This window comes from Sceloporus occidentalis, unplaced genomic scaffold (genome assembly GCF_023333645.1).
Source record: "Sceloporus occidentalis isolate IW3139 unplaced genomic scaffold, rSceOcc1.0.p SCAF_6, whole genome shotgun sequence".
Classification (NCBI taxonomy): Eukaryota; Metazoa; Chordata; class Lepidosauria; order Squamata; family Phrynosomatidae; genus Sceloporus; species Sceloporus occidentalis.
The window spans coordinates 137751810-137778151 of NW_028316986.1; the positions used below are offsets into that span (position 1 = coordinate 137751810).

Sequence of the window (26342 nt, forward strand, 5' to 3'; positions counted from 1 at the left end):
ACTGCGACCCTACCTGGGCCAAAGGGACCTTGAAATGGTGGTACATGCTCTGGTAACTTCTCACTTAGATTTCTGTAAAGCGCTCTACATGGGGCTACCCTTGTGCCAAGCCCGGAAGCTTCAATTAGTACAAAATATGGCAGCCAGATTGGTCACCTGGTGCATCCAGGTTTTACCATATATCACCTATTTTGAAAGATCTTCACTAGCTGCCTATTTGCTTCCGAGCACAATACAAAGTGTTGGTTATTACCTATAAAGCCCTATATGGCTTGGGCCCGAGTTACTTGAGGGACCGCATCTCCCCATATAATCCACCCCACACACTTCGAACATCCGGGAAGAACCTGTTGGAAATACCATCCTCCAAGTACGTTGCTACATCCCAGATGGCCTTTTCATTAGCAGCCCCGAGGATCTGGAATAGTCTTCCTGATGAGCTCCATCTTATGACCCCCCTGGAATCGTTTAAAAAGAGTCTTAAAACCTTTCTCTTTTGTCAAGCCTTCCCCCCTGAAGAATGAAGCTTTTATCTCTGATGCCATCGATTCTCTGCCTACCCTGGATATGTATGTTGTATGATTGTTTTTAAAGTTTTTTTGTATTATTGGATTTTATTTATGAGATTGTTTGTAGTGATTTTTTAATAGTCTGTAATCCCGCTTCGATCCTATGGGAGAGGTGAGGAAACATTAATAAAATTTATTATTATTATTATTATTATTATTATTATTATGAAAAGTGGCCCCTGGCCCTAAGACAGTTGCACATCTCATCAACTTTTGAGTCTCCAGTTTCTGTGCTATACATAGACGTCCGTGCAAAACTTCAAGGATTGTTGGATGGATTCCAAATGATGAAGAAAGTTTCAGTTTTTGAACTAGAAAGCAGGGACAGAAATATTATTGATAAATATGCAAATTAATAAATCATGTCCAGGGCCAGAATAATCCTCTAATTCCATTAAGAACTAAAGGATGGTTTGTTGTGTTTAGAATCAGTGTGTTTATTGCGTTATACATACATCTGTTCTGTGTTTTGCCAGTTCCTTCTTGTGAAATATAGCCAACAGCAGACAATATTTTGGGGGGACCTCCATCCAAGTACTAACCAGGGCTTACCCTGCTTAGTTTCCAAGATCAGGCAGGACCCAGTGCCTTTATTCCCAGCTCAAAATGAAAGCAACACAAAATCTCAGGAGCATTCTTTGGCACTAAAGGAAATAAATGAGTCTTGTAATGCATCCCGAAAATAATCAAAGAAGTCCTGGCAGACCATCAAGAAGAATGAGTCCCAAAGGGAAAGCCCCAAGTGAAAAAAAGCCGAGCTTCTGCCCTCTTAAATTTTGATCCTGGGAACTGATAACAAGCCCTATGCAGTTCACTTCAGCTGCATTAGTGAGATAAAGCTTGAAAGGCTGTTTTTAAAACAAACATCCTCAACCATTCTGGCTGGAGTTAAAGGTTATGGAGAGGGAGAGCTAGGGACTTTTGCTCTTGAGGTTGACAAAGTGAGCAATAGCAAGAATGGCATTCTGGAAGTTGCATAAGGTCAGGCTCCATGGAATTATGCAGATGAGTTTCAATCAATCATCTTGCTGACCCCATAAAACCAGCTGTTAGGAGGTCAGTTCTGACTCCCTAAGTGCAGGTGAATAGCAGAGAACGGTTTTAAAAATGAAGCAGAAAAATATTCAAGCGGCTTTTGGTTCATGGACTCAACTATACAATAGTTCCGTGAAGGTAATTATATATTTTTCCCTTTGCTTGTAAACACATTTCATTCAACAATGGCCATACAACAGGAGAAAAATGCAATGCTGCCAAAATTGTATGGTCCTCAAACATGGTCCTTGAAGATTCTTCAAGGTCACTTGAAACACAAAGTACTGGTTGTTGTTAAGTCATCAATGGCACTGATGTTAAAGATGCCTAAAGCCTTTGTTACTAATCACAGAAACATTATAGCACAGTTTAGTGGATTTACCCAAGGGTGTCCTGGTTAATTTGTACATGGAGCCTAAAGTTTGGTGCAAGAAGCATTATCCACTGGTACCACATTACTGAGTATTTCCAAAGATTCACATTTGGAAATCTGGCAGTCATATCTTCCATGCAGGGTTTTTGTTTGTTTTTTTCATTTGCTTTTTCTGTCATCTAACAGCTCCTCTCAGTCTGTATTCTAATGGCAGTCACTGTATAGAGATAAAAAGAATATTCCAAAATATTTGGAAAATGGCTGAAAACATGTCTCTTGAGAGCTGAGAAACATTGATTGAGGAAAATTAAATACCATTGTTTAGCAATCACCAGATAATGTCAAATGATTTTAAATGGATTCTGGGCTGCCTTCTTGAATGCTTTGGAAGATTCTCAAAAGCCCATTCTTAATCAGAGTGGACATGTTTCCCTAAAGGTTTACATCATTACAAGTGCAAAACTTCATCCATGTGTAGCCAAAAGGGAAAGGTGAATGACCTATGCGCAATGAATCTTTTACAACACTCAGGGCATGGTAAACAAATAGAGATTTTAAAAAAAAGAAATGCAAATAAATCATTGTAAAAGAAATATTCCTAAGAAGCAGAACATTTTGAGAATCATTATGATATATTGTTGCATGCCATTTATCACAGATGTCAGAAACTACATGCCATTGCATGTCAACTGCCAAACATCAATAGCGGGAGAGGGAGAGAGATCATTACATGCAAATAACTAATATTTGACAGATTTCCAAATATTTAGAATGCCTGTGGAATATTCAACCTTCAAATTCCGAAGGGGGTTCTGAGAATATGGGGGAGCAATTTCATTTCAGCTCTAGATTTACAAAATAATGAGTAGTTGCACCTACTGAATAAATTAATGTTAACATTAAAATATCTGCATTAAACGAATCCACACACACACACATGCATGGGGGCAGTGAATAATTTGGCAGATGTAGTTAAAATTGCTGACATCCCCTGTAGGTGTGCATTTTCAACAAATACAGAAGTAAAATGAAATAAAATAAAATGAATATGGCAGGGTCTCCATTATTATGATTCACCCCCGTGACTCTTCTTAATTAGTACTGCCAGAGCTCTAAGGAGTTATTTGACACTTCATCCTCTGCATAAAAGTATGGAGAGTGTGTATGGCACAATGTTTATGGATTCTGAAACTGTGCCAACTTTTACTGGTGCACAGAACCGTAAATTCTGTTTCCTATCAGATGGAAATAAGGATTCTCTAGGGAGGGGGAGGAGACAATGTGGCCGCTGTCAATACTTAGGTGTCCTCAGGATGCAAACTGCTTGCTACAATGTAATTTATTGCTAATTAGCAGAACTAAAATAGAATCTTTTCTGTGCCGTCCATCAAGACATTCCTGGACTTCAGCATTGCCCACATTGCCTCAGCTGTAATACAAATGTTCAAGTGGGTGACCTTGGAGTCTTGTTTGCTTACAGCTTTGGTAAACTTCAGCACATAAACCTAAAGCGAGGGAACATTTTGTAACTTGTCCCCACAGAATCTGTATTTCTGCATTCCAGCTGCAGGCATGGCTAAAGCCCAAAGTAGGTAGAATCACAGAATTGGAAGAGACCTCAAGGGCCATCCAGTCCAACCCCAATCTGCCATGCAGGAAGACACAGCCAAAGCACCCCCAACAGATGGCCATGCAGCCTCTGTTTTAAAACCTCCAAAGAAGGAGACTCCACCACTCTCCGATGGAGTGTGTTCCACTGTCAGACAGCTCTTAATGTCAGGAAATTCTTCCTGATGTTGAGGTGGAACCATTTTTCCTGTAGTTTGCATCCATTGCTCTGTGTCCTATTCTCTGGAGTAGCAGAAAACAAGCTTGCTCCCTCCTCACTATGACATCCCTTTTATTTAAACAGGGCTATCATATCACCTCTTCATCTTCTCTTCTCCAGACTAAACATGCTGAGCTCCCTAAGTTGCTCCCCATAGGGCATGGCTGCCAGAAAATATTCACAAGCAGGTATGACTGAAGCAACATTACCTGCCCTTGTTTCCTTACTTTCTTTTTCTCCTGTGCTTTCTTCCTTTTTCTCGCTTCTCTCTAGGTTTCACTTATTTTTCTTCCCCTTCCTCCCCCCCCCCTCCAATTTTCTCCTCTCCTCTTTCCTCCTCCCTTCCAGGATTGTGGAGGCAGAAAATCAGTTTGGAGCAATCCACAGTGCTGGATCTCTTTTATGAAAGAAGCTCAGCACCTTATAGTTCTTACTAAAATCCAGAATGGATTCATTGTCCTACAGGGATGGAAGCCACCAGTCTCCACTAGTGGTGCACAGGAGATTTGTAAGCAGCAACCATCACAGAAGCAGAAGAAAAACAGGCATGTAGAAGGACAGGGCCAAAAAGAGTGGGTGGGGGCTTAGAGGCCAGTGTATTGAGCAAGAGGCCCGATGAGATGCCCCTGGCCTGGAAAGGTGGAAGGTCAACATTCCTGTTATCTAGAAATGTTATTCATTATGTAGCACTGTTAGCTTCAGTACTGGCATCTTCTCAATGGACTGGCAGTGCTTCAGAATTTCTGTGCCAAGTTCTGCCCTTAGATGGGACTTCGGATTAGCTTCTAACATTGTAATACAATCAAAATTATCTAACACCTCATTAAAACCAAACAGGATTGAAAGCCCCCCTTTGTTAGAGCCAGGCTGTCAAACAGTTGCCAATATCCCCCCTCAAAGCTCTGTAGGGAGTAGGGAATCAAACTCTGGAAGCCCAAAAGAGGGCTAGCATGGCAGTGAACCTCTAGCAGCAAGAATTCCACCACCATCTTTTGCCTTCCTGGCTTCAATAAGTAGAATTCCTTTTTATGTTGTTCTTTTGTTTTAAATGTAGACATTTCATGTCCTAAATTGAACCTCTCCATTTAAGACACACATCTATAATATTTTTGGCCAAGACTCTTTACACTTTTAACATAGTGCAAGTACAGGCCCATGTACAGCATATCTGTTTTATCTTCTTTTACTGCCTCTCCTGGCCCGCTTTGGTACAAATCCTGCTTCTTCTGCTTATTACCTTCTTAAGACACTGTCGCAGTTTCTTCGCCTCTTGTTTCTTGGGTCCATCTCACAGATCCTTTTTGCCACCTAGCTAATGTTCCTAATGAAGGCCTAAGCCTCTTCCTTACACACAGTATCTTGAACTTGTTCACACATTATGTAAGTCTTTCTTTCCATTTAAAAGATGAACTACTTCTCAAGATTCAGTCATCTCTCACCCCGTCTCCCCATCCTGTCCATCTGTCTCTCTCTTTCTCACTCCCCCCCCTCTGTTTCACATTTGATAGTTTTGTTAAAATTAATATATTACGAATAATGCAACAATTATAAAGCTCTGATATCATTATTAAAACTGAAGAAAAACCATAATGTGATCATACGGTTTACAGAAATATTTGCAGTCGAGAAACCTATTGTTACTGGAATAACAGAAATAAAAGACAGCTTTGGCACACCCCAGTTTCTTTGTAATTTGTGTGTGCCTTCAAGTCTCCTGTTGAATTATGGCAATCCCATGAATTTCATAGGGTTTTCTTAGCCAAGGAATATTCAGAGGTAGATTTGCTAGTTCCTTCCTCTGAAATATAGCTTACAGCACCTGGTTTTCATTGGTAGTCTCCCTTCCAAGTGCTAACCAGGGCTGGACCTACTTAGCTTCCAAGATCAAACTGGATCTGCTGCATTTAGGGTACAAATTTCACCATCCCAATTAACAGATTAGTAAAGATGAAGATAGTATAATGAGCTCAATCTGCTGTAGTCACATAATCTCTATGGACTTTGTGGGCCCTTTCAACTTGGAAGAAGTATCTCCAGTTGATATTTTACCTGTGATTTTGAAAACCTTCAGTAAAAGCAGTAACAAAATCAAAAGGAATATATGTGGGAAACTCGCTAGAGAAAACAGAACTAATCTTATGTTAGTCATGAAAAAAATTGTAAGAGAAAGAATTATGATGATTAACAATCCTAACTTCAAGGGAATTTTTCAAATACTCATCTCAGAAATGTGAAGTCATTATTAACTAACTAATACAGCCTGAAAAAACCCCTCAAGATTACACTGAAAATCAATTATAGAGAAATATGTACACTGATCTGTTTTTACAAATTATTTTTGTATAGGTTTAAGCAGATTTGTAACATAGTCCAAATGGTTTGAGCAAATAAACTTAGATGGCTGTGGTTGTGTTCTCAAAGGTCTCACAATCTGAGAAAGAGCAGAGAAGAAAAAATACAAAGAAACCCAGGTTTTTTTTTTGGGGGGGGAGGTGAAAAACACACACAATTCCCCCCCCCCCCAATAGATAAAGAGTAAAAGCCTGACCTCCACCATTATTCCTCTATTATTCTGCTAAACACAGTTCTAGTCTGACCTTGTTATCTGTCACTGAACTGCTGAATAGTCCCCTTAACGGCTATTTCCACTTTCTCCTTTTCTCATTTGTTCCCTCTTATTATTCCCTAATTACATAGTTACTGTGCCAAATAATATGTGATTTATTGGCAAGGGTTAGCATTACAGAGATAAGATAACACAAGCCTGTTCAAGTAAATAAATATGCCTCATTTTTCTGTTCCCAAATTTACCAGCCACCCCAGATCTCATTGATTACTAGGGTGTTCCATCTTCCCTCCCTCCCACTTCAATTCTGTTTTATATTTGACATGAAAGCACTCTTGACATAACATATTCAACCTCCTCCTGGCTCTGTTTAGATGTGCTAAAATGTGTTGTTGTTAAGGCATCCTTCTCTCCCAAGCCTATTTCTGAAGCACCATTGCAGGGCACACAAAGCCTCTCTTGAATCCCTGACCTCTGCCACACATTCCCACTGCCTCTGATTTACCTGATTTCAGCACCCATGTTCTGAAGTGGAAACATAGTCAAGTGAAGACAGACATTTATTTAATGACACAAGGCCAGTCCAGATGTCCAGCATGCAATCTGAGCAATTTGGCACTACAGCAAACAAACACCTTACTGTTTTATATCAATTTTGTAAAAATCTAGCTAGCAACAATATACTAAAATAATATAGCAAACTACCTGTATAGGAGGATATTGGGGATATATTAGCCCACAGTCATTAAACCATAATGTAAAATTACTTAGCAAGCACCAAGTAACAACTACAGTATTCATCTTGAACCTTTTCCTTACTATTTTAAATAATGTTATTAGTAGAAAGCATAGTTGATGGTAGGGTCAGGATGTTCTGGTAATGTTGAATCTGCTTTTCCTTGGTATGCCTAAGAGATTAATAACACTGCAACTTTTAAAGTTTCTCTTGATTGGGAATACTTTTCCTTTCACATGAGGCCTTATGATCATCCCTTGACCTTTTCTGAAGTTTCCCTGACCAATGCAATAGCATTCCAGGCACCAAATTTCCAAGAGCAATTTAACCTTTTACCCCAAACCCACTGCTACTCTAAATAGATTGTGGTGGGGGGGGGGGCAGAACTCTTGTGGAGAAAAAGGATGTAGAGTTGCACCTCCTTATCCACAGATTTTATTATGCATGGATTCAAGCATCCACGGCTTGAAAATATTCCAAACAAGTATAAATTCCAAATAGCAAACCTTGATTTTCCATTTTATATAAGGGACACCATTTTATGAGGCCATTGTATTTAATGGGACTTGAGCATCCATGGATTTTGTTATCCATGGGGGGTCCTGGAACCAAACCCCAGCAGATACCAAGGGCCCACTGTACATTCATTATTATGAGACCTCCACTTCCAGGTTATTATAGTGGAATTCCCTGAGGTTTGGTTCCAGAACTCTCCATAGATACCAAAATCTGTGGATGCTCCATTCTCATTAAATAAAGTGAATAAAAAAGTGATGTTCTTTATATAAAATAGCAAAATCAAGGTTTGTCTCTTAGAATTTATATATTTTTAAAATTTCAAACCATGGAAGCTTGAATCCGTGGATAAAGAAACGGTGGATAAGGAGGCTCAACTGTATTATGGTTATTGTTGTTGTTGTTTTTGTTATATTTACTTGTACCCCACTTTGCCCCCAAAATTGGGATTCATGGCGGCTTAAAGTCTAAAAACACAGTACAATTAAAAACCTACAAAAGGTACAATTAGAATTGAATTAAACTATTACAATATGCAAATAGATCATTTGCTTAAAAACAGAATACAATTTAAAAAGATAAAAGCGCTTAAAAACCACTTAGAAGCCATACACTTTAAAATAATACAACAGATAATAAAAACCATACACTTTAAAATAATACAACAATAATAAAACAGATGTAAGTGCTAGCACCACAGTATTCAGTCCAGGGCAGCAACATGCAAGAATCATCCCCACCACTACCAGGCTTGACAGTTCAGGAAAATAGGAACAATAATACAGGAATAATAAATTTTATTTCTTTCCCGCCTCTCCTCAAGGCTTTAGCTGGGGTATATCATGTTCAAACACAATTTAAAAAACATAAACCCACAGATAAAATGCTTATACTATAAAACCATTAAGACACACTTGTAAAAGCTCATACTCAAATTAAAAAGTCATGATTTAAAAATGACTGGGTAGGACTGCTAGAAGAGATATGTCTTTAATGCTGTTTTAAAAGCACTCAGCATTTTCAGCTGTCGTTTCTCCTCCAGCAGGTCATTCCACGGTCTGAGAGCAGCGTATGGAAAAGTAATCTGGGAAACCATTGCCAGTCTAATTCTGGCTGGTTGGAGCGAACATTTTCCAGAGGACCTGAGTGTACAGGGCAGATTGTAGGGGAGAAGGTGATCATGTAGGCAACCTGGACCCAAACCATGTCTGGGAAACACATACCAGTGACATTGGTAAATGATGACTGAGGCAAGGGCCTCATTCTGCCTGATTATAGGGCTGGTCCTGGTGTTTGCATAAAGCTATAGACATTTTTTTGTTTGTTTAAACCTCCATCAATTAAATTCAGTGAGAATCAAAGTATATCAATGCCATTTTATTGCAGGCCTTTAACAGTGAAGGACAGACATGTCTAAACATCCCATTTAGGCTGTCTTTGCTCAAAATTAATACAGGAATTTGGTTATAAAATAATTTGTTGTAAAAAATATAAAACATATTACATTTTCCCTGTTCTTCACTGCGCATTACTTCATGCTTCCTTTCTTATTATTAAAAAAAACGTCAGATTGTGAAAGGGGATGGCAACAATGTCCCCCCACACATGCCAAATTTAAACAATGTCATAGTAGAATATGAAAGTAAAATTCCCTAAAGTGAGAGAAGATGTCAAAGGATATTCTCAATTGAGGCCATTATGTAATTAGAAAATGAAATATTTACCGCCAAAACTATCATAACTCAGAAATAAATTTGCTTTTTAAAGCAGAGCCATAAATCAGAACATGGAAAGTTCCATATCCACTGAACTTGAAACATTTATAAATCACTGAGGTCACTCCTGTTTACCTCAAATGTGTTAAAAAATCTCTGAAACGTTTCCCCTTTTTGTCCTCTAAGTACATTGAATTATATATTTGATTAAACAATGATAACTATTTAGGCCAGACCTTTATGGAGGAATGAATTGGTCTTTCCATTCCCATGTTCCTTGGGCAGCCTGATGATCCAAGAAATGTAGCTTGAACTTAGCACAGCCACTCACAAGATCCAAGATAGTATCAACCCTCATCTCAGCTTTCCGTCAAAGGCTTGCCAAGAAAATGGAGAGTTAATAGAAAACTCTGATGGCTGCAACTTAGTTTGGGATGGAGGGGAAATTCTCTCTGCCTGTCTGCAAAACAAGTTCCTCTGAGTGTCTCATAAAGGACTATTGCAAGGCTACCACGTTTGGGAGGCAAGCCATGCCTGAGCCTTTGATAAATGAGACTTGTTACACTGCAAATGGAATAGGCTCCCATGCCTTTTTCAAAAAGAAGTAGTAAATGAAATCCAGGTGAAACTTTATCTTCGTTAGCCTAGAGATTTTGCACTTAGGCTAGGGTTTATATTGTTTTATGGAAAGAAGAGAGGTCGCTGCTTTTGAATGAGAAGAAATTTTTGGAGAGATTAGTGCATGGCATGCCTTTGAGAATTCCATGAAGATGAACTCTACTTGGCAAAAACTCCTATTTAAACTATCATCACAGAGCTTTTTTCTTTTCACCTGTGGATATTTTGATTCATTCAGCTAAATCTAAAGAGAAACATATTGTAATTCCCAGCTGAAAGCACAATACATGTTTAACACAACTTTGGGGAAACCTACCTGGCTTTCTGAGCTACTAGTTCAATCAAACAGGGAATGAATTCTGGGGATAGAATTATTCTTCTACATGTTATACAAATACAAGTACAAGACTGACCTTGCACATCCCATCACACCTCACTACCAATTCACATGTGCAAGATCTGAGAGAATTCCTGTGAGTAATTTTTTATACCAAACACAAGCAAAGCCAATTCCATGAATAATGTAGCTCTCCAAAACCGAGTTTAATATATCAGCTATGTCATCCCTAATGGTGAATTGGTACAATGTGTGTTGAACACTGTTCTCTGCAAGATCTGAACCTCAATAGCTGGCAAGCAGGTTGTGACCTTGCAATTACAGCTTGTGGATTTATCATCAGGGTGAGGACAGCGTAAATGACCCCCCCCACACACACACACACACCTGTTACATCATTTTGCTGGCAGTTAGAACTCACACCATTCCCTTTGTTCACTATTAAGGGAGTGCAAAGGGGCCTATATAAATCGAAGCTAGGGTTCATGTAGGGACGTATGTGCGATAGTTTTACACATTACAGTACTTGCTGTATCTTTTATTTTTAATGTTGTGCATCAGTTTATAAATAATGATCAATTTTCTTTTCCAGGCATTTCTCCCAATTTTAAAATTATATAATTAGGAGTGAACATGTCAGCAGCACATTGTCAGATTATGTAATTCAGAACTTCTCACACAATAAATTGCCTGTACTAGCAAGGACTGGGGCTGCCCAATCCACTGAATTTCTGTTGTTATTGCTGTATGTGTGCAGTAGACTTAGCCTTAGGGGGTTTGCCATATGGTTCAAAGACTGTTATTCTAATACAGACCTGTTGATATCATTGGTCTGTACCATAAGAAGTGATAGGTACTTTCCCATCTTCTCTATGCTATCTAAAGAAATTGCACAAATGAATTCTGGATAACTGGGGCTGGATCCTGAGGTTGTCATACTCAGAACAGGTTCTCTAAAATGTACAGAATATTATTATTATTATTATTATTATTATTATTATTATTATCCTTTATTTATAAAGTGCTGTAAATTTACACAGCGCTGTACATACAATCTTTTAGTCAGACGGTTCCCTGCCCTCAGGCTTACAATCTAAAAAGACACGACACAAAAGGAGAAGGGAGTGGTGGTGGGGAATAGGATCAGGTCCAGCAGATCTTCTCCACCTCCAAGGCCTGGACCAAGGCAGATGGACTGGAGGAAGGGCTTAGTTTCTTAATGAATCTTAAAGAATACATGTTTGTTGTTATCAAATTCTCATTGATACCAATCAATGTACTGTAAGTATGATCAAATCTGCAAAAAGACTCATTGGCGGGTTACAGACCGCCCGTTTGGGGCGGCCTGCACCCACCCCTTTCCCCGCTGTATCGGGGCCTCAGCTGCCAGAACGGCAGCCTCCGAGGCCCTGATCCGCCGCTTTGCAGGCTGCAGGGAAGCGGCAAAAGGCCGCTTCCCTGCAGCCTGGAAAGGGGTGTCCTTGGGGCTTCAAGCCCCAAGGACACTCCAATGGCAGTGGGGACTCCCAGAAGGGGCCACTCGGCCCCTTTGTGATTTGCGTCGCTGGTGCAGCCTTCACATGGCTGCACCAGCGATGCAAACCAGGAAGGAGCTCCATTTTGGAGCTCCTTTCTGCTCTGCCGAAAGGGCGCATTAAGCGCCCTCGTGCGGAGTAATGGTGTCACATCCGCGCTGCTTCGTTTGGAGGCAGCGCGTTCATGACGCCATCATGGTGGCGGCCGTGTGGAACAGCCACCGCTATTTTGTGCGCATGGAGCGCGTACTAGGGTTAGGGGGTGCGGAAGCACCGCCCCTTCCTAACCCTAGTGCGTGCTCTGCGCGTACTTTAATGGCGGTCTGTAACCCGCCATTGTAATTTGGGGGGGGGGTTGTATTTACCTACTCTTATTTATTTCTGCATCTAACCCTCCCACTCAATAGACTGCAGCATTCATATCAAAGGTCAATAGTTCCATTCTGTCCTGGAGCATTGCGCCACCAAGGTTAACAAAGTAACACATAATATGCTTAACAGAGTTACAAGTACTATAACAAGCTATGAATCGAGTTACTATTTTAACCTTAGTAACTTAATACATAACAAAGGTATGCTATGTACCTTTGAGGTATTGGCTTCATGTATCTGTTCTGTTGCTACCAATAAGTGTGGGAGCATGATAACGTGAAGGCTAAACAAAACAACAACTCTGATACTCTTGAAAGTAAGCCTGCAAGCAGAGGGAGCATTAGTTGGGAGCCACACTACAAATTCTGCAGTCCAACCAGTCCAGGTGGATGTTTTCAAAGTGGGACAGAAGGGCTATAATGCTGATGATGTCCTGGTCATTTGCTGGCAATGCATTTAAAACATCATAAACTGAAGGCCATCATGGATGGAGGCAGAGTCCTGTATGGATCTGAAAATCTGGCCATGGGTGATGGCAATGGACATGCTGCTGCAGCATGAGCCAAATATATAGGAGAGGAGAGTACATATTGACTGAGATAGTTGGAGGCAGGAATGGACTTAGGTGGCCAAAAGCAATAATTGTGAGCATTGGTACCATGCATCTAAGGCAAGGACGGGCAGACAGCAGTCCTGAGACTAATTTCAAAAGTCCTCTAGAAACAAGCAGTTCATGCCTATTCATTCCTTAACTGTCTTCTAAATGGAAGGGGAAAATATGAGAGAAAAGGGGGCTAAAGAGAAAAGAGCTAATTTGCTTATGTTCTGGTCCCGTCTACCACCAATGTCAGCCCCAGCCACTGTGAGCATGTGGCCCCTGACAGATTAGGGAATGTGGCCTTTGGGGTGGAAAGGGTTGCCCACTAGTGTTCTCAGATACCTGTCCATTCACATTAGTTCATATTAGAAGTCCAGTCCTAGTTATTTTGGTATTCCAGAGGCCACGGAGAAGCCACTGTGCATATGTCTGCTTAAGACCTTTACAGTATTTTACCATTTCAAATTGTTGTTGCTATGGGCCTTCCAGTAATTTCCAACTTATGGCAACTCTTTCATGGCAAGTTTCTTCAGAGGGGATTTGCCATTGTCATCTCCTCAGGCTAAGAGAGTCTGACTTGCCAAAAGGTGACCCAGTGGGTTTATATGGCTGAGCTGGGATTCAAACCCTGGTCTCCAGAGTCATAGTCTGATGCTCAAACCACTACACCATGCTTAGGTCTTATTTCAGTCACCCCTTTCGTTCTATGATAACCTAGCCTGGTGATGCAAGGATATTTCCTTCAACATGCCTCACCATCAGTGTGTGTGTGTGTGTGTTTTAATGTTTGATCTTCTGTCATTGTAATTTTACTGATCTGTCCCAAATTTACAAAATGGCCACTGGGACTTCCAGATAGAAGACTCATAACAGTCCCAATGCAAAAGGATTATGCATCTTTTCCTCTTGAGCAGAATCTGTCTTCCAGTAAGCAGAAAAACAGAAGAAACAATGAAGAAAAAATGGAAATGCTATAAATTAATGTTAAGAGGGCCTTTGTAAGTTGTTGTAAGTGAGATAGTGTGGTTTCACCCCTTCTCTATGGATGATCTATTTAAAATTGTTGCATGCATGCAGATAAATGATTATGTTTTACTTTTTACTTTCCCAAACAGAACATCCATGGGGTGTGGGTGAGAGAGACACTCATCCATGAACATGGACACAGCACAGACTTTGGCATTGTTCCTGTGAAGAAAAGTCTTTAAAAAATAAATAACAGTTGAGAACCCCTCTCCTCTTTTTCTGACTTTGTGGAAGATGTCCTGGCATATCCTGTTTGTTTTTCCCAGTTTTGCCACCAGGACTGCACTATGCACAGGTTCTAGCCCAAAACTCAAACCACTTCATCACCTTGGCTCTACATTTACCAATCCTTTAACATGTGTAATACTTTAGGCTAGCAGGAAATATCTTATACTGTTGTCATTTTAACAAACTCTTTAAAATTATTTTGCCCCCACAGTTCCAAAACAACTGCATATCACTCACAACTTTGGCCCACTTTGTTTGCAAGCTGCCAGGTTTTGTTCAGGTTGAGCATTTTTTTGTGCAGATGTAAGGAATGGTGGGAGGACTTTCAACGGTTGGATTCCACCCGTCATGGATCATGGTCCATACAGAGATATTTGTGGTAACAAATTACCATTTAACAGAGTGAGGCAATTGTTTCTGTGAGATGCTTATTGATTTATTGGATTTATATCATGCCTTTCTCCAAAAAGGGGATTCAAGGCAGCTATGATAGGGGTTTCACCAAAGGGCAGGAAATTTAATTAACTATTATCACAGTATATTTTACATCAGGGGTGGGGAATGGATTGCCTCAGGTACCAAAATGACTTTGAGTTGAGGAGCAGACTTTGCTGCTCCATCTCAGGTGGCAAAATTATCTGAGACTCTCCTGCTTTGTCGGTTAACCTTTTGCTTTCCAATCTAAAATTCTGTTCTGCCTAAAATAATAATAATTCTGTCTAACATAATCCTCAGTAAAAGCATATGGTCAAGACGTATTCTAGCATACTGTGCTTCATTGGGCAGTACAGCCAGATGAGTCAGTTTGAAGAAATTGAGAAGGGATAGATAGCTTTGTACAAAGGGCAGAAAAGCAACAGATAATATTTTCAGAAGATTCAGTGTTGTGTTGGTCCAGCTCCTTCTCAGGGCCAAAGTCCATGTTGCACTGCAGCTGTGAATAACCAAGGTTACCAGATGGTCTCCTTTTCCAGGACATGTCCTACATTTCAACCAGATGTCTAGGAGGATTTCCAAAATGTCCTCCATTTTGAGAATGATTGAGAAGCCCATTGAATAGAATCACATTTGCTGTTCTCCTTTGAGAAAATCATCTACTTGGCAGCCTGTCATTGCTGCAAATAGGGGAAGAGGGTGGATCCTTCTAAAATTCCTTTTTCCTAGGACCAACAGCAAACAAGACTTGCCCCCAGAGCTCAGGCACATTTATTGCTCAGAGGGGGAAAGGACAACAAATGTTGTTAGGCAACAGGCTGCTTGAGGACACAGTACAAATATTGAAAAGGCTTTTCAGCACAATTGACAAAGGTGTAGATTCAGTCAAGGACTTGTTGCTAGCAAAGTACAATCTTTAGCATTTGTTTGGCTCGGAGTTCTCTAAGTATATTGCAAGCCAACAAGACATTTTAACAAAGAGGAGTTCACCTCAAAAATACGGTCAAATACATTATAAAATACAGTATATGTAATATAGCTGTAAATAAACCATAAGAAATGAATTTATATATATAAATAGTAGTCTTTTTAGCTTTTATTTGGCAATAGCTTCCATTTTTATTCAATGCCCTACATTTTGCAGTGGCTTGGTCTCCTTTGTGCTTAGGACATCTGGTCACCCTGTGTAACACTCCCTTCTCATTTGCAAAACAACTACTGTATATACCCACGTAAAAGTCCAGAAATTTTAGTCAAGAAATCAACCTAAAAAACTTGGGTGACTTATCAGATTTCAGTGTGATGACTGTACCTTGACTCTTATCTAAATAGAAATCATCCCTTTTGCTAAGTAGAGTAGTAAAAGGCAAGAACTTAGTCCATTCTGGGAGAACCTAAAAGAAGCACAGACTCCCTCTATTCTCTCTGCTGCAGTTCAGCTCCTGTCCTTTTTGAATGCCTGGGCAGGAAAATGGTGCTGTTCTTTGGCATTGTTTTCCTTTGCTTTGTCTATTACATCTTTTGTTGTTTGTCCCTAAATTTTACCCTTGACCTATCCATGGGTCATATCAAAATCCATAATTTTGACCCCCCAAACCTGCTTTTGACTTATACATGAGGTCAACTTATAGCTGAGTGTATACAGTATGTTAAGAAGTGATATGGAGCAGAAGGGGCCACATGAGGTGGGTTGAGGGGGAACAAAAGCAACTTGGTGAGGGAACTTTGGGGGAAAAGGATACATACTTGCTCATGCTTCACTGTAAAGCAACCTTCCTACAGGGGCCTTGCATTGAAGGAGGAGGTCTGTAGGACTTCAGTACAATGCATTCAATGTTTCTGCCCCTCAGTCACCTGTTCTCACGGTTTTCCCTTGAGTTATTTCTCAGGGCCTTATTATGTGACAAAATTGGTAATTAAAAACTGGGAAGGATTAAACCCATCCTCTTTACAAGATGGAAAACTACTTCACTGTACAGAAGGAGAGAAATGGGATTTAGGAAGCCTATTTCATTTGTAACCATTTCCCCCCTTCCATAAATCATAATAAGGCATTTTATTCATTGCATTTCCTCTCCTCTTTCTCTCCCCCACTTGTACTTATTTCTTCGCATAGCTGAAAATCACACACATTCTCTTCTGTTGTGGTCCAGGTCTTGGGAACTCAGGTTCATTATGATATTCATTTATTTATTTATTTATTTAGTATGATAGCTTAATCCAGTAGTCAGGCAGAAGCCACACTGGTTTTGAATGACAGCAATGAGAAAAAAATGTGCTTTGGTCTGGTGCTGTTTGTAGCCCGGGGAGAGTCATGCAGTGAGCAGGCCAGCTCAGATCCCTATTTTCTGACCCTCCTTCCAGGTGTCAAAATATTTGCAGAGGTTCTCTGCTAGCTCCCTTCTCGCCTTCACTGTGGTTGAGGGTACTGTTTGAGCAAGAGGGAACATTCAGAGTCATTGTTTCCTATTTGAAATGAAATCAACCTGTTGCTATGGCTACCCATTCTCTGTATGAGAGAGGATTTATGCTGATTGTGAGGGCCACAGATGAGTTTATTGCAGGATTGCTTCCTGTTTTTAAGCAGACAACTAAGCCTTTGACCCTATTTCTGCCTCCCTGCTAGAAGTGACAGGAATGTGTATTTTTGAAAACATCATCCTAATAATTGTGTTTTCTCTCCTCTTTCTTTTCCTGAATTTCTGTTGCAGCTGTGACTTACACGAGTTACAAAAAAACACCGCCGCCTGTACCCCCTCGTACCACCTCTAAGCCACTAATCTCAGTTACAGCACAGAGCAGCACAGAATCAACCCAGGATGCCTATCATGATAGTCGGACTCAGAGGATTTCCCCCTGGCCTCAAGACAGTCGAGGGATGTATAACTCTACAGACAGCCTGGATAGTAATAAGGCCATGAACCTTGCCCTGGAAACTGCAGCTGCACAACGCCACATGTCTGAGAGTCAAAGCCCCTCGGTCCGAACCAGTGACAAGGCCATCCTCGTGACAAAAGCTGAGGAGTTCCTTAAGAGTCGGCGTTCATCTATAGGGATTCAGGTAGCCTGCCGTTCCCATCTCTTCTGTGATGAGTTGTTCACCCTCGCTCTGTAAATAGCACACAAAATGAGTCATCCCACTTTTTGGCTCCTAATAACCTAAGTGACAATCCCTGGCTGCTTAGCACAAATTGCAGTTTCACATTGTGACTATGTGGTCATGGAGAACAGGGTTCAGCCAATGTGCAGTGCCTAGAAATAAAATGAATGAATACCTCTCTAGGCAAGCTTCCCGTCATTAACACTTGATATGAAAATTATATGTCTGAGCCACAGGTGAACAGCATGTTCATCTCTTTTTCACTCTGCCTCCCCAACACTTTCAGTTCGGAATCTTTTATATTGGATTCTGCCAGCAGTAAAATAATTGACTTCAGCTGAGAACCCCTCTCCTCTTTTTCTGACTTTGAGGAAGAGGTCCTGGCATATCCTGTTTGTTTTTCCGAGTCTTGCCACCAGGACTGCATTATGCTATGTTTCCTTTATGGTCATGTTTTAAGTAAACATCCATGGTGGCAGATACTAAAGGATGTTGCAAAACATATTATTACCATGTACAACTGAAGCTGTGGATGGGGATAGTATACTCTCTGATCTTTTTTTCTTTGCATGGGATAGAGGAAATAGAAGAAGATGTCCTTAACATTCTTTCAAAACATACCTGTAGGGAAGCTAATAATCCCTGACATATTAAATGGCTGATCATCCCTGACATATTAATGGTTGTCAAAGTCCGAGTTTTAACAAAAGGAAGTTTTAAAATGAATATTTCCCCTGCTTAAAATTAGTGATGACAGCTGGCCCCACATTAGACCTGTACCACCTCATTTTGTATGACTAAAACAGGTCTCAGAATGTTAACTAGCATAAAATAAGGTGACTGTGGATAATACGCAGATAGATAATTAGAGGAAGTGGCTCTAACATACACATTCACAGGAGTTGCTAACAAAAGTTAGACCGCACTTGTACTACTTGGTTATTCGTATGGCATTACAAGTGGAACCTGTAACACAATATTAACAGCATAGATTCACTCCCTAACAGGAGTGTTCCTTGGTAGCAGAGGTAGCCAGCATGGGCTCTTCAAATGTTTTTAGCCTACGGCATAATGAGAAGTGAAGGCTTATGGGAACTCAGACCAAAAACATCTGGAGATCCACAGCTGTCCATCTTTGTTGCACAGAATTCTAGTTGACTAGCCATGCCATCCACCACAATATTGCAATGGGCAGAGCCAAACATTACATACATAAGCATTCAGATGTCTTTTCCATACTTGTTTTGAGGATGCTGCAAAGGATGCCATTTTGTTTCACACTCAAGCACATGAGTTTCCTATAAATGTGTCCCGCAACAAAAAATGTTGTAGAATGGAGCATGTGTCAGCTTCCATCTCATTTCCTGTCTTACTTGGTATTCTTCATCATTCTGTTCCATGCCCAGTTAGCATTCTGTGGGCATGGAGTTTCATCATTCTTCACTGTGCTTTCTATTTTGGACTGTTTTCTGGCAGGTTTCCCTCCTAACCATATCCACTCTCTCCTGCTTTTTTATTTCTGAAAATCTCACACCTGCCGATACTGCCCTCTTCTGTATATGGAAGGTACTGGTTTGGCAAAAGTACTGCTTGCACTTGTATCTGAACATTGGAAATAGAAGGGATAATGATGCCTTCACTACCAATAACAGTGAACCAGGCTTCATAGCAATGATACATCATGGTTAGACCTTAGGAAAAATACCAGCAGCTAGTGGTTTACGGGAGTTGTAGCCCAAAAACGAATGCTCCCAAGCTCTTCTTATGAGTCAGAATAGTTATAACTACAACTGATAACTACTTGTGTATATTATTAAAAATTGTCAACAGTATTGCTTGTAACTGTGGATACGCAAGGCTCCAGCATGAATTTATCCCCAAGGGATGAGATATGCTAGTCTGCAATGCAGAGTTAAAAACAGTATTTTGTGTTTCACAAGCTACTTATTTAATTAATTAATGTATATTCCATCTGTCTCCCATCATGGAATCCAAGGAGGTATACACCATCTAAAAAAACACAGTACAATTTTAAAAGTTCTTAGTTCAAAAGTTAAAAGACAATTAAAGTAAATCTGTAGTTTAAAACACAAGTTAAAAACAGCATTAATATGTTTAAAACAGCAATAAAATTATGAAATTTAAAAAACACTACACCCACCACCACCGGCACCACCATTAAAATCTCTGTCTGCTGCAGCATACTAAAAACCAAATACTTTTTAAATAAACAGGCCTTTACCTGCTGATGGTAAGACAACAAGAAGGGGGACACCAGACCACCCAAGGAAGAGAATTGCACAACTTGGGAGCAACCACTGAGAAGTCTGTCTTTCTATCTATCTCATGTATACTCACTAGATGTGCCTGAGATGTTGGTGGAAGTGAGAAAAAGACTTCCCTGGTAAATATTAGAGCATAGGCAGGCTCATACTGGGAGATACAGTTTTTTAAATAGTCTCGACCTAAGCTCTATAAGGCTTTAACAGTCATAGCTAAAACTATAAATTCTGCCTGGAAATGGATCAGCAGCCTGTGGAGTTGTTTAGCGAGGGGGTTATGTTCCCTATAACCTGTCCCAGTCAGCAACCTGTCTGCAGCATTTTGGGCCCACTGACATTTCTGAACAGTTTCCAAAAACAGCCCCATATAGAGTGCATATAAGTAATCCAAATGGGATGTAATCAAGGCATGTGTCACTGTATTCTTTCCCTGCCACCCACCTTCAAAAACACACACTCAGATCCAGTAGACTGTGCAACAGGGCAACCTGGTGAGGAAGATGGAATCCCACCTTGAAATCCATTTTGGGAGAAAGGCAAAATATAAACCCAATGAATAAATTAATTAATAATCCCAATAAACCACTGCAACTCTACCTTCCAGCCACTCAGGCAACAAAGAATCTATGCAGACCCTCCAGAATCATCCAACGAGGTCTTTGTTATTCAAGCCAGGTCAGCATTCTCATCCAGGATCAGGTGTTTTTCCATTTATCAACCTGGCATTGAGCCTCAACATTTTCAGCCAAGGAGGCCTGTTACCAGGACTATCCACACTATTTGGACATTTTAAGGGCTACAAGTTCTGGCTTTCCCTTCCTCATGGTTATGGCACTGTCTCCCCACTCCATATCTCCCTCTGCCCATTTCTGTAGTAATGGCTACTCCTTGGATCAGCTCCTCTCCTGTACTCCCTAAATAAGTCCTCTTTGCTTTTTGTTCCAGCAGGCAGAATATTCTAAAGATCACAATTAAAATTCATAAACACACTCCAACCAGGAGAACTACTCCTACCCTTACCCATATCCCCAAACAATAAGCCTCCCTTTTTGGAATCACCACCTTCAACCCCACCACCAGAGGCATCCAGCTTTTATCACCTTGTAGGATGAGAACAGGTGGACCTGACTGGCTGGCATAGTGTCTGGGAGCCTGGTCCTATTGAGAACAGATATCAGGCACCAGTCTACAGGTAAAGAGAAGTGGAAACAAGCAGACCAGCAAAAAACAGGCAGAGAAGTGATGGTGTTCTCCCCCTACCTGGCTGGTTCTACTTTTACTCAGCTGACTCCTATCTAACAATGATTAGTCAGCAAGTCATTGGAGGGCTCTAGAATGTAAATAATTAATAGTATTTTGAATGACTTGCATAAAGATACAAGGTCCTATGAAGTTATAGAAAATAGTTCTTGATATTGCATAAAAATATACCAAATATTTGATTCCTATTGCTAGGTTTAGTTCTTTAAAAAAAAACTTGCATTTTTTTACCTTGTTCTTTATGTTAACATGTCATCACTGTAAATGATCAAACAGCAAGCAAGTCGCGAGATAATGAAAACATCTCCTCTCTGTCTCAAGCATAATGGAGGATAGTTGCTACCCTGTTGTTGTTTGTTTTGTTTTTTTAAAGAAATCTTCACTAAGTGGAATTACTGTCCCTTTTAAACAAAAGCCATTCTGCTGACAGTACTTATTGCAGGGCTTAAATAGATACTATGAAAAGCTTCCTGGTTAGAAATGTCTCATTTAAAAGAGATCTTTGAAAAGCACTTCTGCAGTAAACATTACAAGGGTTCCTAATGAGCATTTCTAGCCAACATTGTAGGCTTATATAATGCTACTGAGTTTGGATGGAAAACCACCTTTCTAACTCTGAAGTGACTTTGATAGAGAATGCAGCATAGCATAAACATAAAATGTTCAGGTCAGCTCTTTTCTGTATGCATAAGCAGTAATTAAACATAGAGCTATATTCCAGTGTACTGCGCTGCAATGAAGTTTCCTTTTTTTGTGGTTTTGTGTGTTTGTTTATTTGTTTAAAGGGGGATTGACATATGATGATGAAAAGCCCAGAAGATTCCTCCCATAGGGTTTCTAGGGACTATTTATTTATTTATTACAGGGTTGTTATTGTTGTTGTTATTATTATTATTATTATTATTATTATTATTTGCATGCTGTCTTTCTTCCAGAAGAGACTAAAGGTGACTCTCAGCTAATTTAAAAAAATACAATAAAATTTGAAACAGTCAAAATCATCTAAAAACAGTATAAAATTACATTAAAATACACAAAAGTTAAAAGACATGACTAAAACTTCCTTCTTTTATTTCCCTGTTTAGACTTTTTTCTCCAGTGTGGAAGGTGAGGACAGAGAAGGTTCTCATCTCTTTCATGTCAAGGTTGGGTCCAAAGTGGATTCAAACCACCATTCCCTGCCTGTCTCTGTTTTAGCCCGATTAGGAAGAAGTGCTCATTCTATCATTTGATGCCCCCCCCCCCGCTCTCCTTCTCCTCCTTTGAAGGAAATACTCTCCCCAGGGGCAATGCCTGCCTTTATATTACCTGGTTTGCATTTACGAAATCCCTTAATACATTTGTCCAGCCATTTACACGGTTGAATCTCTATAGCAACAAAGCATCTGATGTTCAGTCCCCATTGCTTGCTTTCAAGTCCAACAAATGACAAACATTATTTGTCAAAGGTACTGGCTCTTATTTAAAAAAAAACTCACAAAGCTAAACTGTAAATTTTCAGTAAGTAAAACCTTCCTGCACCTAGTCCCCTGCAGCTGATCCCACTGAGAATACGAACCCTACCAACTCAGAAGTGGAAAATCAGCAAAATTGTTTTTTATAGATATATAATTTCTATAGTCACTTTCAGATGGTTGTGCCATTTATGAATGAAAATGTATCTTTTCATACTGATTACCATGGTTGCAATAAATAAAAGTGGCATGACCTTTCATGATTACAATGGAGGAAGCATGTGCTTTGTCAGCCTTGCTGCCTTCTCACTGAAGCCAATGTTTAGAACATTGGCGAGAATGGCTTTGGCTGGAATTGGCTTTGGCAGATAAATATGTGTAACCTAGAGTTATGTTTTCATGAATGGTTTGTATTCATGATCCCTAGCACAAATCAAGCCTGAACTCTCCTCGGGAGTCAAGATGGTTAAATTGAGGCTGTTGTACTTTGGCTACATCGTGAGAAGGCATGATTCATTAGAAAAGGCAATAATGCTAGGAAAGGTAGAGGACAGAAAAAGAGAGATCACATGCCAGATGTAGACCATGGGCCTGAGCCTGTAGGAACTGAATAGAGAGGTAGAGGATAGGGGGCTTTGAGATGTCTCATTCACATGGTCACCAAGAGTTGAGGTCAACTCAAAGGCAGCTAACATCAACAAATGTACTCCCTAGTTTAGGGGATACTTAGGGATCATGAAGGTCCCCCAACCTCCACCTATTGGGCAGCAGCTCCTGCAGGCAATGGAGTCTGTTCTTGTGTTGATCGGGAAGCATCTTCCTGCCATTCCCACCCCATACTCTCATGGTAGTAATCCCTGGTGTGAAAGAAATTGTGGCAGGGACACTGCTTCTGCCTGCCACACTGGAGATCACTTATGGAAGGGATGCAAACATCAGTCAGCTGCTTCCCAGCTGATAGGGGGACAGACTCCCATTGATCTCAGTGGCTGCTGCCCAGTAAGTGAGGATTGTGTAAGTGCGACCATAACTTACATAGCTACTGTAGTGACGTAGTTATGAAGCTGACAGAGAATTCCAGCTCATATTTACATATCTGCTTAATTAAGGGCACTGATAGGTTTTGTAATAGATGGCTGTGGAATGACTCTGTGGTGCACCTGCCTGTGTTTTCATTCATAGCAGGATCATTAATTACTCGACTTTTAGAATCATACTGCTGTTTAATGTGTTTTGTAAGCCAACAGCAGCAGTATGAAGGAATGAAGCTTAATTTAAGGCAAAAAGCTCCTGTGACGCTCTCCAATTAACCCCTTGTTTGCTCGGATGGAAATCAACTACTATCTCTAGCAGTAATTCCATACAGAGCAGTTAAAGGACACTGGGTTTTTCCCCCAAGGAATAAGCATTCATGCAAACAGCATTCTGACCAGTGGGAGTTATACCACCACCATTGTTTCACAATTTTTAGGCCTGACTGGTTGCGGGGGGACCCAGAAGTAGAATATTATGTTTTAAAACCCTCACTCAGAATGCTTGAAACACTGTAGCTGAGTTTATCCTACTTTCCGATTTATTTTATTTTCAGCTTTGACACACTTTGCACTTTATGTGTCAGTCAGATTATGCTGGTGTTATCCCACTGTGAGCATGTGCTCAGTTGTTTTTGCACAATGAGTAAGTGTAATGGGAAAACAGATCCTTGAATATTTGAAAGTTGCATTTGGCCAAAGCTGCCTGATACCTGTAAGCTTCAGATACTTAATGGCCATGCATCACTCCTTTACACTTGATGTGTTTCCTGCAAGAAACGTCAGTATGGGTATATCCCAACTGTTATGAAAAATCAAAGCAGTTCTGTTATAGCCGCAAGGTGTATCCACACTGCACAAATGTAAGAGTTTGATAAGCTCTGTCCTATGGAAGTCTGGAATTTGTAGATTTTGAGGGGGCATGTTGCAGAGGTAATTTTACTGTTTTTAATTACTTCTGTCATTTTAATTGCATTTCATTCTTTTACTGAGTGTGGGTTTTTAATGCTGTAATAGTTTGATTCTATTCTAATGCTCACTTTTTGCATATTTTTAATTGCATTGTCTTTTTAAATTGTGAGCCACTTTGAATCCCATTTTTTTGAGGAAAGTGGGATATAAATAAATATAATAATAACCATAACAACAACAATGATGATGTAGAATTCCACATTGCATTCCTCTGAACTGCAGCATTGCAGAATTCTAAGCCCTTCACCAACTTAAAAATCTGGAGTAGTAAAAGTGGTATTAAAATGTTGCAATTATATGGTGTAGATACACCCAGGTCTTTGGTCATAATACTTACTAACATATGAAATACATTCCATAACATGGAATGTGAAATACATTCCATAATAAACCAGCCCATCCATGGTCTTGTAGAACTAGAGACCTTTGCATGTGGCTATCTGTTTTATGTAAGAGTGCATTCACACTGAATGCTTCCCATCTTTACCGTCATGTTTACAGGAAGTCTAACAACATGTACAGATGCTAATGGACCAATACTGTCACCTTGGCATTTGAACTGACATTGTAGGATGGAAATGCTTTAGAATCTACACTACTGAGTTTCTAAGTGCTTTAATTTCCCTGGCACAGTGGAAATGTAGTTTTGTGAGACATTTAGTCTTCTCTGTCAGAGATCTCTGATGCCACAATAAACTACAATTCCCAGGATTCCCTAACACTGAGCCAGGGCAGTTAAAGTGGTCTCAAATTGGATTATTTCTGCAGTGTGTTTTGAACCTAGATCAGCCTCTTCCAAGCTGCTGCCCTCCAGAGAACAACTGTGAGGTGCAATTTCCCAGAGTGTTAACCCTTTTAAAGGGAAACAAAAATATAATATATAGTATGAAAGTTAAACTTGTCAGAGTTCAGCTTTCATCAGCAGAACAGCAAAAGTGTGGCCCAGACTATTATTTAAATCTGTCTTCCTAAAGAATAAAGCCTTACTCTTTTGTAGTTTAAAAACAAAAAATAATGGTTTAAATAAACAAATACATAACAAATTAAATCATATCCTAACTAGTGATGGTTTGGGAAAATCTCACCATCTTTAATATAGCAGGAAGAAATACAACTGACTGCTTGAAGCAGTTTAGAATCTTGGGAGAGAACTGTTAAACTGCCTCCAAGATTGAGTGACAGGAGTGACATGATAGATAAAATGAGAGAGGGAGTCTCTATATATATAATGAGGGGAAGAAGAATATAATACATACATTTTCCAACAGTTTTGGGACTAGACCAGCCTCTTCCAAGATGGTGCTCTCCAGAGAACAATTGTCATTATCACTGATGATGGTTTCACATTATCCGCAACCCACTGGTCCTGTATGAGCAGGACCTCCATACATGTTTCAGACATATTGAGATATCCTTATTGCTGTAATTTATTGGCATGCCCCATGCCTCATTCAGGAGTACCATTTTATAATGTTCAGTATTTTGCAACAGGAAGTCTAGGTCACTGGCATATATAGTACTATGGAGTGAATACAATACTAATTATATTATAAATGCTATAGGTAGATGCCATGGCAGCCAAATATTTACTGTGCCCCTTTTGCAACCTGTTCTTAGAATATAATCCTTAGATTTCAAGGAACCTAAGTTAAAATGAAAATAGGTTTGAATAAGTCAGTGATCAAGGTAATGTGGACACACATTTTTCTAAGCTGGAAATATGACCAACAGTTATTCAACACCATTAAGACAGGAG

General features: G+C 40.0%; 1 protein-coding gene across 4 annotated transcripts in view; it reads left to right on the plus strand.

The window, feature by feature from the left end:
- The window catches only part of DLGAP2 (DLG associated protein 2), a 546854-nt gene that overhangs the window by 487152 nt on the left and 33360 nt on the right, over window positions 1-26342 (plus strand). For all 4 annotated transcript variants that reach the window (XM_089531068.1, XM_089531067.1, XM_089531069.1 and 1 more), the window contains one exon: window positions 17199-17548. In XM_089531068.1, the coding sequence (XP_089387194.1) occupies window positions 17199-17548 (350 nt within the window). The remainder of the gene's footprint in view (window positions 1-17198; window positions 17549-26342) is intronic.